This window comes from Loxodonta africana, chromosome 1 (assembly GCF_030014295.1).
Source record: "Loxodonta africana isolate mLoxAfr1 chromosome 1, mLoxAfr1.hap2, whole genome shotgun sequence".
NCBI classification, from domain to species: domain Eukaryota; kingdom Metazoa; phylum Chordata; class Mammalia; order Proboscidea; family Elephantidae; genus Loxodonta; species Loxodonta africana.
In genome coordinates this window covers 172,988,702-173,005,428 of record NC_087342.1, presented here as the reverse complement: position 1 = coordinate 173,005,428, position 16,727 = coordinate 172,988,702, and the positions used below count along the sequence as shown (strand labels likewise).

Sequence of the window (16,727 nt, the reverse complement as noted above, 5' to 3'; positions counted from 1 at the left end):
TTTCATACTCTGAAAATTAGTATATTAGTATTATGCAGTAAGGAGGAAACAGGTCTTGGAGATTCGGAGTAATGCTTTGATGGCGGAGGCTATTGCTCTGTCTTTCAAAGATGCCACTTAGGATTGTTGAGGGGAGGGGAGTGTTAGTTCCCATGCTGGCTTTTCCTGCCACACCTTCACAGCGAGCCTCTGAAGTTTGTCCTGTAATTAGCATCTTTTCAGCAAGGCCATTTGCTGTTGGCAGTTTTGCTTCCTAGAATCTGAATTGGTGAAAATTTATTCAGAGCCTATAATTCAGTTTCTTATAGATACAGATGAAGGAATAGTTGAAGTAACCTAGATAGGAAAAACTAGTAAAAAAAACTTTTTTTTTTTTTACTAATTTTTTTTTTTCCTATCTGAAATATATTTAATTAGGTTTGTGATCATCCTATTAAAGATCTACGGTGCCTTTCTGATCAGCACTTGTTAAGAAATAGAATACTAACTCCTTTGTCATGTGATTAGGGCCAGAAGTGTTCAAAAGTGAATTTTCCAGAAAATTGAAACAGAACCTTATAGAAAGCAAATATGTAATACAGTAATATCTAAAGAGGTCTCCAAGGTATCAAGAACTCTTAAAGAGACAAGAGTAGTAATTGAAGACTCCAACTCTACAACTCAACTTCTTGGATTCAACTCCCATCTCTACTATTTACTAGTAGTGATTCTAAGCTAAACCGTGGGTTCAAATCCCAGGGTTTTCATCAATTACCTGTGTAAAATGGGAACAGTGATATTGCCTACCTCATAGATTGATGTAAGGATCAGTGTAAGATCCTTATTTCTTTTTCATGAAGGTTGTAGAATGCCAAATACTTTTTCTAGACTTTATCATCGTAGATGCTTCTTGTTTACAGATAATAGAATTTAAAACACAGTGTCTGGCTGTAAATACTATGTACCTGTTACGTGTGGCTGCTGCTGCTGCTTTTATCCCCAGATTACTTTTTGCATATTTTTATCAGCTAAGGAATAAGCCGAAAACTAAAAGTAAGTTTGGTTCTCAGAAATCATTGACTAATTTCAGGGTGCCAGCCAGAACCTAGAGTATGACCTTATCTGTTTTACTCTGCTGCGTATGAGAAACTAAATAATCAAATTTATTAGACCTTGTACCTAAAATAAGACTTGAGTCTGTTATGAAGGGCTAGCCTATGTATAAGTAATTTGGAAAATCTTCTGTAATTGATGTTTTGAGGTAGTTGGTATTGGTGTTACCATTAGCACCATCATTGTCTTCTATCCTATTTTATGGAGTAGGACCTTCAGCTCAGAAGTTAAGTGTTTTGTTGACAATTGTATACTTAATAAACAGGGTCATGTTTTCAGCCCAAATCTTCTGACTCTGCTGTGTACTTTTTTCTCCATTCCACAATTGATGCATGGGGGAAATTGTTTTAACATTATTCCATTTTTGTGGTGTCCTTTGGTGCATTTCCCAAAATGAGGCATCTTTATGAAAACAATGAGAACAAATGTCATAGTCTGCTTTCAAAGTAGTTATCACCTGCTTACTTTTCCCAGGGGTTATTGCTATGGTTTTTGTGTGCAGTGGGAGGCTGGATGGAGTTAACCATCCTCTTCCTGCCAGTAGCTGGACAGAGATAAATTGGGATGCAGTCTGAACTCATCAGGGACACCCCAAATCAGCCCTCTATCTTCTACTACGTATAAGATTCAGTAGGAAAGATCATGTCAAGTTCTTGTATCCTCATTTACCCAGTTTAATTAGCTAAGAGAGAGAGAACAAGGTATATCTTTTGCGTCAAGCCTCTAAATATAGGAGACTAAGTTTATGTGATTCCAGAACAGCAGTATTATTACCCATTATATCAATCTTGATCAGTCTTCTATTTTGAAAAGAATTGATAAAAGAAAGTCTATCCCCCCACCCTAATCTTTTCTTTTATTTTCTCTCTATTTTCCCTTTACATTTTTACAGAACAGCACAAATACCTTACAACCTCTTAAGCTTAGTAGGAAATTACCCTGTTGATCCAGTTGAGAACTGGACAAAATTCTGTTTTACCTAGGATTAACCTTAGGTTAAAAAAAAAATGAAATGGGAGTCTTGAATGTCAGAGATTCCTTCCTAGCCCTCTCACCTTTACCCATTCTTCTGGCCCTAGCTCTCTTGCTAGACTGCTACCTCGTCAAGGAATGAATGTGATCTTAACACTAAGAGGTTATTAGGTTAATAGGTCTCTAATCTATTCCCAAGAATGTTTGCTTTTTCTAAGCATCCTATTTTAAAATGCATAGTTTCTCACTCTAAAAGAATATTATTTCTAAAGGAACTGGGAAGGAAGGATTTGGCCATGAAAGGCTCAAGGAGGGAGCCAAGGATACCAATATGGCCACTAAATTTGGCTATAGGGATCGAATTACTGAAACTTGAGAATTACATTGGGAAGGACCATTGCCATACTCATCTGAAAATAATCCATTTCTGAAGCATTGATAGCCACTTTCTTGAAATTCTGAAACTGTCGTTTAATAATAGTTTGGTGTGTAAACTATGTATTTCGTATAGAAACAAAACCAAAATAATAAAATTCAGTCCCTTTGTTTTAAAGCCCATAGTCTATCAATCTGGTCTCAATTAAAAAAAAAAAAAAAATACCACCCAGATGCTGCTAATGTATTTGTAGGATAAAGTCCTAGATATAGAATTGCTGAGTTTCTTTCCTTGGGAAGAGTTAACATGATACATGCATGTTATGCACCTTGTTTTTCCTTCCAGTAATATATCTTAGAGGAGCCCTGGTGGAACAGTGGTTAAGCACTTAGCTGCTAACTGAAAGGTTGGTAGTTTGAACCCACCAACTGCTCTGTGAAAGACGTGGCAGTCTGCTTCTGTAAAGATTACAGCCTAGGAAGCCCTACGGGGCTGTTCTACTCTGTCCTATAGGGTTGCTATGAGTCAGAATCAACTCAACAGCAGCAAGTTTGCTTTTTGGTAATGTATCTTAGAGATGTTTTTAAATCAACCACTATAGAACTGCTTTATTCTTTTTAAGGACTGCATGCAGCCCTCAATTAATGAGCATTTAGGTTGTTTTGAATCATACTCTATTATAAACAACATTGCAGTGTTTACTCTTTCACATATGACATTCACAAACATGACTATCTATAGGTTAAGGTTTAGGAAGGAACTGTTGATTCGAAGGGTATATGCCTTTTTTATTTTAATCAACATAGCAAATTATTCCCTTGAGGTTCTCACAATTTATACTCTTTATATTTTTCTTGATCTTTTTTTCCTCGTGCTCCCATGAGCATTGTATAAGAATGACTGTTTCTCTACCCCTTCTCCAATATATCATGTTAACAAACTTTTTTTTATCTTAAATCATGTTTTAAATGAAAATGGTATCTCAGTGTAGTTAATTTGCAGTTGTTTTATTGTGAGGATTGAACATCTTTTCAACCATTTGTATTTCCTTTTCTTTAAAATGTTAGGTCTTTTGCTCATTTTTCTCTCAGGTTGCTGGGGTTTTTCCTATTGATTTGTAGGAGTCTTTGTGTATTAAAGAAATTTAGCCCTTTGTTACATCAGTTGTAAATATATTTCCCAGTTTACTGTTTGCCTTTTACTTTGTGTGTATTTATTTTTCCCGTGTGAAATTCTTTATTTTTATGTTATTGAATTTATCAGTCTTATATTTTATGACTTCTGGCTTTTATGGCATTCTTAGGCCTTTTCCACTTCATGAATATTTTCTTCTAATACTGGAATTTTGGGTTTGTTTGTTTGTTTATATTTAACACTGGTTTATTATGAAGTAAAGTATGACTTAGCTCCAACTTCACTTTTTTCGTTTTGCCTATCTAGTTGTTCCAAGATCATTTGTTGAATAATCATCTCTCCCACATTTGAAATGCCACCTTTTGATATATTAAAGTCCCTAGGGTCTCTTAGTTACAAAATAAGTAAGAAAACCATGAAACAGGTGTTTTCCTAAAATACACCTTATATAAATAAGATAGTTTTCAAAGATTAAAGAAATGAGAAGGGTAAATATTTTTAGTCCAGTATATTTTGTTTAAAATATATGTATTTGGATCAGAAATTCAGCAGTTAGAGAAACTAATAGAGTTAACATTTTGTATAAATGGCTACAATTGTGCCAAGGCGGTGTATTTAATATCGGGAATATGTTTTCTTTTGTCATTTATTATAACACACATTGACATCGAGTTGATTCCAACCCGATAGGACAGAGTGGAACTCCACCATAGGGTTTCCAAGGAGTAGCTGGTGGATTCAAACTGCTGACCTTTTGATTAGCAGCCTGAACTCTTAACCACTGCACCACCAGGGCTCCTCATTTATTATAGGGTGTTAAAGTAAAACAAATACATGGCCAGACCAAATGAATTAAGTTCCTCTTCTAGTGAAGGGTATGGTTAAGTATTAAGTGTGGAACAACCACAGTGAGAAATCACTAACCTCCAATGCTGGGATTATTTGAATTATATATTATTTTATAGACTCAGTTGGCAAGTATAACCTACTTTAAATCTTGACTTCTAGTAAAAATTTTCTTCAGTTGTCCTGCCTGCTTAATTTTTAAAGATCCATTCTGCTCAAAAGGTTTTTACTTGGTTGGACCAGATTTCTTGAATTGCTGCCAAATGTTCTGCCCTGTCTACCCCCCCCTTTTTTAAATCTTTAAAAGGAAAGTATCTGGTTTATGTCATGAAGAACCCTAGGAAGCAGTAGGAAGAGGGTAGAAATAATACTTGTATGAAATTATATAAGCAAGGGTTAATTTTTAGTTGTATAAACTCTAAAAAAAAAAAATTTTTTTTTTTTTAAATGAGACCAGTTTGATAAGGCATGGGCCTTAAAACAAAAAGAGGTTGAATTACATTATTTTGGTTTTGGGTTTTGTTTCTATAAACATACTGTATTAGGAGGAAAAAAGGAGACCCTAACAGTATTGTCAGTTTTTAACCATGCCATACTGTCACATAAGGTATTCTAGATTCACTGTGTCAAAAGACAGAACCATTAATTCCTCAATTATTTGAGCTTCTCTAAAATATAAACAAGGTGGATGACATCCTATAAATAAAAAATTTATGGCAAGCTTATAAACAAAATTACTTTCTCTAGTATTATTTTACCCAACCTTATAACACATGTCTTGCAGTACTTTCTCTTTTGTGGATTTAAAGAATTGCTTTTTATTTCTTAACATTTCTGCTCTTACTGTGAGGTGTTACTATATACTGTATAAAAAATATATTTCTCCTCTTGAAGACATCTAAGTGAAGTGTACTGCTTTTTCATTTCCTGACAAGATGCACAGGGAATTGATATTTTGGTTGGTTGGGTTTTGGATGTACAAACACATTGGTGTTATTTTGTATCACCAGCAATCCACAGGGTTGGCTGCTATGTCCTGAACTTTCTGTTCTAGACTTTCTGCCAAGGACTTTATGCAAAACTCTGGTTTTAGTGAAACAGGTTTTATTGTTTTTAGTCAGAGTCGTATCGTAAGCTGTTGTTAGCTATGTGATGCAAACAGAAGAGTTGGTATGTATATATAGCCATGAAAACAAACCACCAGAACAACCCTTTCTCTGTTCAGCTGGGTGTTTTTCCCTTCCATTCCTGTAGCCTCAGTTTGTGTTGTTTATTGCTGGAGGCCTGAGATGGTGTAATTTTCTTTTCTAGGAACTTGGAATTAGAATTCCTCGACCACTAGGACACGGACCAAGCAGATTCATCCCGGAAAAGGAGGTATGTTGTTTGTGAAGGTACATAGTGAACTGTGTGCTTCTAAGGAAATGCTTTTATGACCCACATCTTGGGACCTGAACCAACTGTTGGTCAACAGCGTGTTTTACGCAGAGTTGATCACAGTTAATCATTACGCTTTGGCAGTGAATCTGTGGAATTAGGAAGCTGTTGTAGTCATGTTGATTTCTAGTATTTCATGATGCTTTTTAACACCCATGTTTAATCAAGGAAAGCCAAGAGTTCTTTTTGACCAACGATACTACATCTGCTCATATTTGGATGTTATTTAGGTGTGCCCATAAGCTAAGATGCTTAGTCCTGACCATTTTCACAGGATAGTATCAATGCTAGATTGAATCTTTATTCTAAATATAAATATATGAAAGCATTTTTATGCTTTGTTTTCACAAGGATTGCTTGCTATTAATCTCGAGTCTCTTTAAATTGAGTGGCAGCAGGCATCATTATAACGAAAAACTTTAGTGTCTGTTTGCAAGCTCTGCAAGTTTGATCATCTAAATCTGCTCTTTTATCTGGATTCTGGCCAAGTCTGCAGGCAGACTATCTACGTGTGCCTTTAACATTCAGCCTTTGTTGTTTATCCCCTACGCTGGTATGTGACTGTTTATTCTTCTGTCTTACTACCAACTGAGTTTAAGTTTGTGGAATTGTAACCTCTCTCTCTTAAGCCAAATTTAATGTGCTTCTTAATGACATATTTTCTTTCTTTGACACCTATTTACAATTTATCTAACCATGATTTTTCTCTTATTTATTACAGATTCTCCAAGTGGGGAGTGAAGACGCACAGATGCATGCTTTGTTTGCAGATTCTTTTGCTGCTTTGGGTCGTTTGGATAACATTACGTTAGTGATGGTCTTTCACCCACAATATTTAGAAAGTTTCTTAAAAACTCAACACTATCTACTGCAAATGGATGGGCCATTACCCCTTCATTATCGGCACTACATTGGAATAATGGTTTGTAAAAATTCAGTGGAAAATTCTGTCTGCTTTTATTGATCTTTTTAAGAGATATTTAATGCTTTAATCACAGGCGTAAATACTTATACTCTAGCTTATAATAGGATTCCTGTTAGGTAGTATCTGTTTTTCCTCTTTGTAAATAGGTATGCTCTCAAGCATAACAAAAAAAAAAAGAAACAACCATGTATTTATACACTACCGAGAACCATCCTCCATTAAATAAAAGAGTAAAGTAGTGTACAAGATTTATTTAAATTATAAATATCTCATATTGACATAAGTATTGCAAATCCTATTCCATTTCTAAATAATTTTCCATTATTTTATGATTAGCACCTTAATTGAAGTTTCTTGTTAATCTGAGCTTCTGAAAGTTGGCACATAGAATTTCTAAAGTTTTTTATCATATATTTCTTTATTCTTGGAATATTTCTGAGGTGCTTTCTATGGTGTATTTGAATATTTTAAATGTTTATATGAAAACTTCATATTTGTAATTTATAGAAATTTTTTAAACATGCTAATAAAACCTTTAGCTGTTTTGCACATTCTAAAGAACAAGAATTTATAGTAGGTCTGAATTTTAATTTTTATGATCAGTATAATCTTTTGTTTCCTCTTAAGGCTGCCGCAAGACACCAGTGCTCCTACTTAGTGAACCTTCATGTAAATGATTTCCTTCATGTTGGTGGGGACCCCAAGTGGCTCAATGGCTTAGAGAATGCTCCTCAAAAGCTACGGAATTTAGGAGAACTCAACAAAGTGTTAGCCCATAGACCTTGGCTTATTACCAAAGAACACATTGAAGTAAGTCATGAGTAACATATCTCAGGTGTTCTTATTTTTTAAATGATGTTTTAAACTAGTTCTCTCTGGTTCTACTTATAAATAAAGGATACCCAATGCCGTCAAGTCGATTCCGACTCATAGTGACCCTATAGGACAGAGTAGAACTGCCCTGTAGAGTTTCCAAGGAGTGCCTGGTGGATTTGAACTGTCGACCTTTTGATTAGCAGCCGTAGCACTTAACCACTACGCCACCAGGGTTTCCTTAATAAAGGATAGTAGAATAAAAATAGATTGACATTCTTTTCAGACGTCTACCATGCATTAGAAATTTTTGAAAACATGACACATTTTTCTGGTCTTGTCTTTCTAGTTTATAGCACATTCTAGATACCGTTACATAATTGAAGCATATTATTAAGAAGATAAAAGATTGGAATATGAGTAATGCAGTGTCTAGTATATCACGAAGAAAGGGAAAAAAATAATACAAGATTATAAAATAGATAATGAAGCAAAAGGGGCACAGAATTGAATTCTAGGTGTTACTTTGGGCATAATTTTCAAAATACAATTTTATGATTTAGGTATATTCAGTCTTAAGTTGTCCAAAGAGGGGCATTGGTGGTTCAGTGATAGAGTTCTCGTCTTCCATGTGGGAGACCTGGGTTCTATTCCCTGCCAGTGCACCTCATACACGTCCACCACTCGTCTGTCAGCAGAGGCTTGTGTGTTGCTATGGTGCTGAACAGGTTTCAGTAGAGCTTTCAGACTAACACAGACTAGAAAGAAAGGCCTGGCAGTCTACTTCTGAAAATCAGCCAGTGAAAACCCTATGGGTCACAGTGGTCTGATCCACAACCAATTATGGGGACGGCATAGGACCAGGCAGTGTTTAGTTTCATTATACATGAGGTTGCCATGAGTCGGGGGCCTACTCAGTAGCAGCTAACAACAACAAAATTTTTCCAACCACTAATTCCTTGAGGAGGCCTGGTCATAAACAAAAATAAACAGGAGGCCCAGTAATAAACAAGAATAGACACACCTCACATAGTAGCTTCTAATTTAAACATAAATTTGTTATATTTAGTTTGAGATTTTGGACTAAGAACATAGTAACATTTATAACTTAGCATCTGAAACACATTTCTAAATAAAAGCATTTACTTAAAACTGTAAGTAAAATGCATTTATTATATCATAAATCAGTATTTCAGTAAAATAATAATGAATTTGTCATTACAGATTATGTTAAGCGCTATTCATGAATACATATTCATAAAATAAGCATATTCTGGATTTTATGTCCTCTAAATTATGATTTTACACTAGGATTTGTATGGTGATTAACCCTGTTTTCAGTAGATTAAATACTAAGATGAACTATATATTTTCACCAGCACCACAGCCCAGTATAAAAAGATGTTCTGGTTTTTTTTTTCCACCCCTAAGGGACTTTTAAAAGCTGAAGAGCACAGCTGGTCCCTTGCGGAACTGGTCCATGCAGTAGTTCTGCTCACACACTATCATTCTCTTGCCTCATTCACCTTTGGCTGTGGAATCAGTCCAGAAATCCATTGTGATGGTGGCCACACATTCAGACCTCCTTCTGTTAGTAACTACTGCATCTGTGACATTACAAATGGCAATCATAATGTGGATGAGATGCAGGTCAACTCAGCGGGAAATGTTTCGGTAAGTAAGTGTTATATGTTATGGGATCATCAGAAGAATAATCACAATAATTGCTGTTATATTGTTTCTTCATTTGGCTTCGTAGAAAATCTACCCAGTTAAGCTCATAGAGATATTAGGCCCCTATACCTATTCACTCAGCAAGTACTTATTGACTGCCTCCAAATTGCCAACGCTAGTGTAGGTGGCAAGGGATAGGCAAAATTATAAGACCTTGTAGGAGGTTAAGCTCGAGTTATTTTAGGATTAAGAGCCAGCAGCATGTGCCCTATCAGGACCAGCTAGTAGTGAATGGCTACTGCAGTGAGATGGGAGGAAGCAGAGACCACTTCCCTCTTCCCTAAAGCCAATGACAGGTGCTTGAGATTTCCTGGTGCTAATCACATCCTCCTCTTTTCTTTTGCACAAAAAGAAAGGGCTGGCATCTTGATTCATCTTTTAGAAGATTTAATCAGCCTTGATACGAAATTTTCTCTTTAAAATTCTTTTTTCATGTTTAACCTTGTATAAATGTAAAAAGTGGTATCCAGTGAATGTAAAGTTGTTAAAATGCTTTTGCCTTTATTGTTTCTCTTCTGTTTTATATTTTTTCAGAAAATTTATTTCAGAAAAAGAAAATTCATAAATTTCATACTGTGTCTGACATAATATTAATTGTATTTTATCTTTCAGGTAAGTGATTCCTTCTTTGAGGTTGAAGCCCTCATGGAAAAAATGAAGCAATTACAGGAATGTCGAGATGAAGAAGAGGCAAGTCAGGAAGAGATGGCTTCACGTTTTGAAATAGAAAAAAGAGAAAGTATGTTTGTCTTCTCTTCAGGTAAGAGCAACAATTACATAGCCAATATAATTTCTGTTGCTTACAAAAAGGAACCTGTCTTTTTTGCTTAGATAATTTAAATAGTAAGTTTCAAAACATTAATCCAAATATGCCTTTCCTTTTAGAGAGGCTATTGGATAGGCATTCCTATTTACAAATAATTTTTTAAAGCCACCAGCTAATTCCGTATATTGCCTGGAAACAATAGTTGCAAACTCCCCAGGCCAACTCAGCTCTGTGATTGGGAAGTTTGCTCCCTCTCTTTTTTTTTCCTTGCGTTTTGAACTAGTGGCTCTGATATATTTCAGTGCCCCCTCTTTTCAGCCCATACGAACCTATTCCCATTCAGAAACCAAGAGCATCAGCAAAGTGCTAGAAAACGGGGCCCAGACTGCCAGAGGGATGTACCAGCCATGACCAGTGGAGGGTCAGTTAATAAATAATTTCCATTATGTCCTGGGTTTTCTTGGGACTTCTACTTATGTGCCAAAAATAAATCTAATTATATTGTCTCTGTTTTATAACTTACTTCGACTATAATATAGAAAATTGTGCTTCTGTCTTAAAAAGAAATTTTTTTATGGATTCAAGGCATTTAATACCTTTCCTAAACAAGGTTTTTAAGGTAAATATGTATGCTTTCAATGTTTTACATCTGCGAGAAACTTGAAGCACTAAAGATTGTTTTACTAGTCACTGTTAAAGAATACATTACTTATTTTGAAATATAATGTAACGGAAAAGTTAAAGTAGAATACTGGTCAGATTTTGTCACTGCCAGTCTTTGAAAGATGTTTGTTTATGCTACATCATTACTTCATCGGAAAAAAGGAAGTTCTAGGGAAAATAGCATTACACTAAGAGGGAGGACAGTGAAGTTCTAATGTTAGAATCGCTGCTAATAAGCTTTGTGAACTTTAGTAAGTTACAAGCTCTCACCCCCAGCCCACCTTTTTTTCTCTTCTTTAAAATGAGAAAATTGAGTTCCTAAAAGTGCTGAGATTCCTTCCAGCTATAAAATTCGATAGTTCTGTGAAAAGGAGCTATTTAATAAACAACCAACAACAACCTAAATTCTTTATGTTTAGCCTTTATCTATATGCAGGCTACAAGGTTTAACATATAAACCAGGTAATTTAAAGGAGGAAAAATTAATATCTCAAAATGTATTTTGACAAGAATAGAATGGGAAAACTGTAAGTTTCTACATTTAAACACTAAGTTTCTTAATAGCAAAGAAATCATCAAATTTGTATAATTGGAGGGTTGGGCATCAGCTTGTATTTCCTCTAGGAAAAGGTTTTTGTTTTGTATCCATGCCTGAAAACATGGAGTTGTCATATAATTCTATATTTACTTGAAACTATAATCTCATCAGTTTCTAAACATGATGATAGTCCAAAAAGGCTTAGGACAGTGTAGGAAGCATTGAAAAGATGGTGATTCACAGGACCTCTTTTTTTCACTGTTCTAGAATTGTTTCTAGGACCATTGAGCTGTTAGATCATATCATATATTGTGTGACATTAATATTCAAGCAGGAATAGCCTAAGTGTTAAGTTTAGAGCATAGCTGATTTTAATAGTTGTTATCACATTAACGATTATCCACAAAGATGTTCATAACTTTGAGCGCGTACTTTTAAGTACAACCTGTTGTTATTGTTAGTGCTGTCCAGTCAGTTTTTGACTCATAGAGACCCCATGTGACAGAGTGGAACTGCCCCCATAGGGCTTCCTAGGCTGTAATCTTCACAGGAGCAGATCTCCAGGTCTTTTCTCCCACTGAGCCTCTGGTGGGTTTGAACTGCCGACCTTTTGGTTAGCAGCTGAGCACTTAACCTTTGCCCCACAAGGGCTCCAAAATACAACCTAGTATACATATAGTTGGTGGGAACACAGAGGGACAAGAGAGGCTATAAAAGAAGAGAACGAAAGGCCTAGAGAATTAAACCATGATTTTTTTTTTTTAATACAGAGAAGCTACTTTTAGTGTATTTCATTTACTGATAAGTAAGCAGCTTCATTTTATAGTTTTAAGACTTTATTTTAGTTAGTATAGGTTATTCATTGTCAAAAAGAGGTTATCCTATTTTTACTTGTTATTGGCAAAATTAATTTTAACTAGCATTGTGTTTTTTCAAAGCTTTCAATGGCCTTTTTTTTTTTTTTTTTTCCAAACTATTTCAGATGATGAAGAAGTTACACCAGCAAGAGATATATCTCGTCACTTTGAGGATACTAGTTATGGCTATAAGGATTTCTCTAGACATGGGATGCATGTCCCAACATTTCGAGTCCAGGTAAAATTGTAATTTGTTCTATGCACATACCAGTTGCCATTGAGTAGATTCTAACCCACGACATCCCCATGTTTGCAGAGTACAGCTGTACTCCATAGCGTTTTCAAAGCTGCATCTGTTCAGAGGCACGTCGCCAGGCCTTTCTTTTTCCTCTGGGTAGGTTCAGACCACCAACCTTTTAGTTAATAGTCAAGCATTTAACCATTTGTGCCATCCAGGGACTCCTATATGTATGTGATCGGTTAGAAATCTCTCAATCTGGCCTAAAATAAGAAAGAGCCGCCTGGATTTGAGAACTATAAAATGTTGCAGAAATAACTTTCCTGTGTACAGGCAATTCCCTTATATTTATTGTGTTGGGGAAGTTCATAAATCAGATCCTCAGAATTCAAAACACATTCACCCATAAAACAAAATTACAGTAGTAGTTAGGCTTTCAGGATGGTGCATGAAACATTTCAGTTTCATAATATAGTTAAACAATAAATAATAGTCGTACTACAGCCTAGCCAGTGTTGATCGCATTGGTTTATCTCCCTTTGTCCTACCAAAAAAACCCAAAAGAGTGAGACAGTTGTGTACCCTGATCTGCACCAGGTCCCCAAGGCTGAGTAACAGAAAAGTCTTTAGCAGCCTAAAGAGAAATTTAGAGGTGAGGGATGTGCTTAAGTTAGGGGCTTTAGGGGTGAGTAAATTTTTTGTTTACTGCATAATTTGGGTGAGTTCTTATAGGTACCATAGAAAATACATGATGAAAATTATAGCATCTTAATTCCTTTTAAAATATTAACCAAATGTTATTTGAAGCAATGAGAAATTTTGAGGGTTTCAAATTTAAGCCTTAATAGGATTTACATAAATAAATGTTAGTCTAAAATTGCTTAACACCTGTCTCTTAGAGTGAATAAAGTTAGTGATGCGGGGAGTAGAATTATTATTGGTGTACCCAGTTTCCTTAGCTCCCAAATCATTAACTTTGAAATACACAGTAAAACTTCCCCAATGCAATTCTACACATATGGAATCCATGGAGGCTTAGGGAACCTGGTGGTCCTTCAGGATACCAGGCTGCTTCTCTGTTTTTGCTTGGCAGGAGGCACTGTGCTCAGCAATACCTCAGGAGCAACAGTAGTTATAGTGTCTAGTTCTGCAGTAAAAGTTGAGAATCGTCTATTAGCAAATACTTATCTATTCTGTGTTCTAGTTTTTTAAGACTGCTTCTAATTCATCAGTAGAAACATATTGTAGTTTAAATATATGTCTTAAATCTATTGCGTAAGTATTTAATTTAGATGAGTTGATATTCCCAACTTTCCCAGTTATTTTGAGGGGCCAATGTTAAGCAATAAATATTTTTTCCAGAATTATGGAAATATTTGAGAATTATAAGATTTTGTTCCCTTGCTGAAGGAACTGAGATATTGTTTAAGGGGACAAATTTCAGGCACAAGGAGGAGTTATAGAATATTTGTACTCAATAGTTCAATTGTGATATGAAATATAATAGATTAGAAATTGAAGAGATCGTGTAGACTGGAAATTTTATGGAGAGAGATTAGGATTTAAGGTTTTTTGGATGGTCACAGAACCAAGGCAGAGGAAACTGTGGACAATAATTGAGCTTCAGTTAAGGGACAGAGTGAGGGAAAGGATCATAAAGAGACTAGTTGAGCTTCATGAACAAAGGATTCCTACTTCAGATTATTTGGAAATTAATTTAAAATTGATCAGGTATGCCTTAAATGCCAGACAAAACAGTTTAGAGATTTAGATGAGTAGATTGATAGGTTTATAGGTTCTTGACAAGAGTAATGACATGATGTCAAAGAGGTGTTTTAGGAAAATAAACATGGGAGCAACAGAAATGGGGCTTATCAAGTTTTGTTTGAGGTGGAAAGAAAGAAAGCAGGGAGATTTAATGCAGGAAAATCAATTAGAGACAGTTAATAGGGCTGAGACTCAGAAGGGGAACAGGAGGAGAAGAATGAGTGATGGATGTGTTCAACTAAAAATTCACAGAATTTGGGGACTATGTGAATGGCTGTAGTGATGGAAAAGGACGGCGGACTCCCAAAATGAGTTGCCTTTTGAGGCTAAGTGGGCAGTCAGTGAGAGAGATGAAGCTGAAAATAGACGTCCTGTGTGTTAAGGAAAGAGGAGCCCTGGTGGCACAGTGGTTAAGCACTTGGCTGCCAACTGAAAGGTTGGTGGTTTGAACCTACCAGCCACTCTACGGGAGAAAGATGCGGCAGTCAGCTTCTGTGAAGAGTTACAGTCTTGGAAAACCTGTGGGGCAGCTCTGCTTTGTCTTACAGGGTCTCTATGAGTTGGAATCAACTCACGGCAATGGATTGGTTTGTTTGTCTGTCTTTGGTTGGTGTTAGGGAAGAGATTCCAAAGGTTTTTAAACTCGCAGAATTACAAAACATAACCTTTTGCATGTTTCAGTATATAATTTGAAAACATGGGACTGGAGTGCCAGTAAAGCTGGGAGCTTTAGGGTGTTCCAGAAAGACAGTGGATTCCAACTGCCAGTTGTCTCACCACACCGCAGAACCACACTTGGCTGCATCTTAAGCATTCCCATTTTTTCTGTTCCTTGTATCCAGGACTATTGCTGGGAAGACCATGGCTATTCTTTGGTAAATCGCCTTTATCCAGATGTGGGACAGTTGATTGATGAAAAATTTCATATCGCTTACAATCTTACTTATAATACAATGGCAACGCACAAAGATGTTGATACCTCAATGCTTAGACGTGCTATTTGGAACTATATTCACTGCATGTTTGGAATAAGGTTAGTCTATTTTCTTCTTACATTTACAAAGAGATATATTCTTTTGGGCCAAATTATTCAGATGCTTGGAACACACACACACACACACACAGACACGCATATACATGTACTCACAACTAACCCCTCCCAGTAGTTTATTTTCATGCTTTTAATGCTTCAAAGAACTGACTTAATGCAGCTTAGGTGGTTTCCTCTCTCCTAGCTAGTCAGAAACATTGACAAGAGTTAAGTGACAGTTATCTCTAGGAAGGGGGAAGAGAAGAGCAGGCAAGTGGTTCTAGAGTGTTAGTTGAAAAGAGGCAAAATTTGTCACCAAATATCTTTGGTGTGTTTTTTCTGTATATCACCTTCTACCCCCTGACACCCTTATTTCTGCCTTCTGGGAACTCAGTAACCTCATATTGCCACTCTGACTGTTCTTAAGCTCCTTCTGAAGAGTACCTACTCCCATGATACTGTATCACAACTCTTGTGTCCTTAGAGCTCCATCATTATGTTGTATAGGAACTGCAGGGTTATGTACCCACTTTTCATACATGCACACATGCTGTATATAGTATATGCTATATATAGTACTTCGTGGTTATCTTGGCAATAAAGGCAGGCTTTGTGTTGCTATTCATTTTATAGAATCTGGGGATAGTTTGGCTAGGCTAATTATTGACTTTAGTCTCCTGAATGGTTGGAGGACGAGCTTTGCAGGAGTTCTCTCCGTTTTGCACTGAAAACCAAATAGAGAATCTGCCACCAGTGGGACAGGGCAGACACAAGTGCCTGGGATCATCTTGACTTAGACCAGCATCTCCTGAGTATAGACACTGTGAGGCTGTGTGTAGACCATCCTCCTTTCCAGGGCCACCCTCTTTTTATCCCCTCATCTTACCCCAGAAACTCATGGAAACATGAATAAAATAATTCCAATTTTTATATTTACACATGTATATATCTTATATAACAGCACTGGTAATAAATATTAATTTGTTAATTTCGGTAATATTCATAAGTTCTGTTTATAGCATTTGTTCATGATTATAAATATGTACTATTGCCTAGGACCCAGTGCTACAGTGTTCATACCGTCAAGTTTCAGAAATGATTTGCTTGAGCACTGGCAAATTTTCTATTCCTTTTCCTGAGGTCTCTGCTTCTTATCCCTTTATACTCGCTCTTTCACTCCCAATTAAACATTATAAAGCTGTTTATTATCATTTCAGGGGACAGCTGCTTACACAAGGAAGGTAAAAGAGTAGAGCACTTACTATTGATGTCTCTACTTTTGTAAGAATAAAAACTGCACTAAAAATATAATTCTCACTTTGTATTTTAAAACAGATATGATGACTATGACTATGGTGAAATTAACCAGCTATTGGATCGTAGCTTTAAAGTTTATATCAAAACCATTGTTTGCGCTCCTGAAAAGGTTACCAAACGAATGTATGATAGCTTCTGGAGGCAGTTCAAGCACTCTGAGAAGGTAGGTGCCTAGTGTGGCTTCTTTAGTCAGTAACCTAGTAGTAATTTTTATTCTCCTTC

At 36.0% G+C, this 16,727-nt stretch overlaps 1 protein-coding gene across 3 annotated transcripts in view; it reads left to right on the top strand.

Moving 5' to 3' along the window:
• SESN1 (sestrin 1) overlaps nucleotides 1–16,727 on the top strand; it is a 130,159-nt gene that overhangs the window by 111,651 nt on the left and 1,781 nt on the right. For 2 of the 3 annotated variants that reach the window (XM_003404303.4, XM_003404302.3), the window contains exons 2-9: nucleotides 5,732–5,797; nucleotides 6,579–6,779; nucleotides 7,410–7,592; nucleotides 9,027–9,269; nucleotides 9,942–10,089; nucleotides 12,279–12,391; nucleotides 15,001–15,191; nucleotides 16,524–16,668. In XM_003404303.4, the coding sequence (XP_003404351.1) occupies nucleotides 5,732–5,797; nucleotides 6,579–6,779; nucleotides 7,410–7,592; nucleotides 9,027–9,269; nucleotides 9,942–10,089; nucleotides 12,279–12,391; nucleotides 15,001–15,191; nucleotides 16,524–16,668 (1,290 nt within the window). The remainder of the gene's footprint in view (nucleotides 1–5,731; nucleotides 5,798–6,578; nucleotides 6,780–7,409; nucleotides 7,593–9,026; nucleotides 9,270–9,941; nucleotides 10,090–12,278; nucleotides 12,392–15,000; nucleotides 15,192–16,523; nucleotides 16,669–16,727) is intronic. The other variant, XM_064289549.1, reaches the window with a different exon arrangement.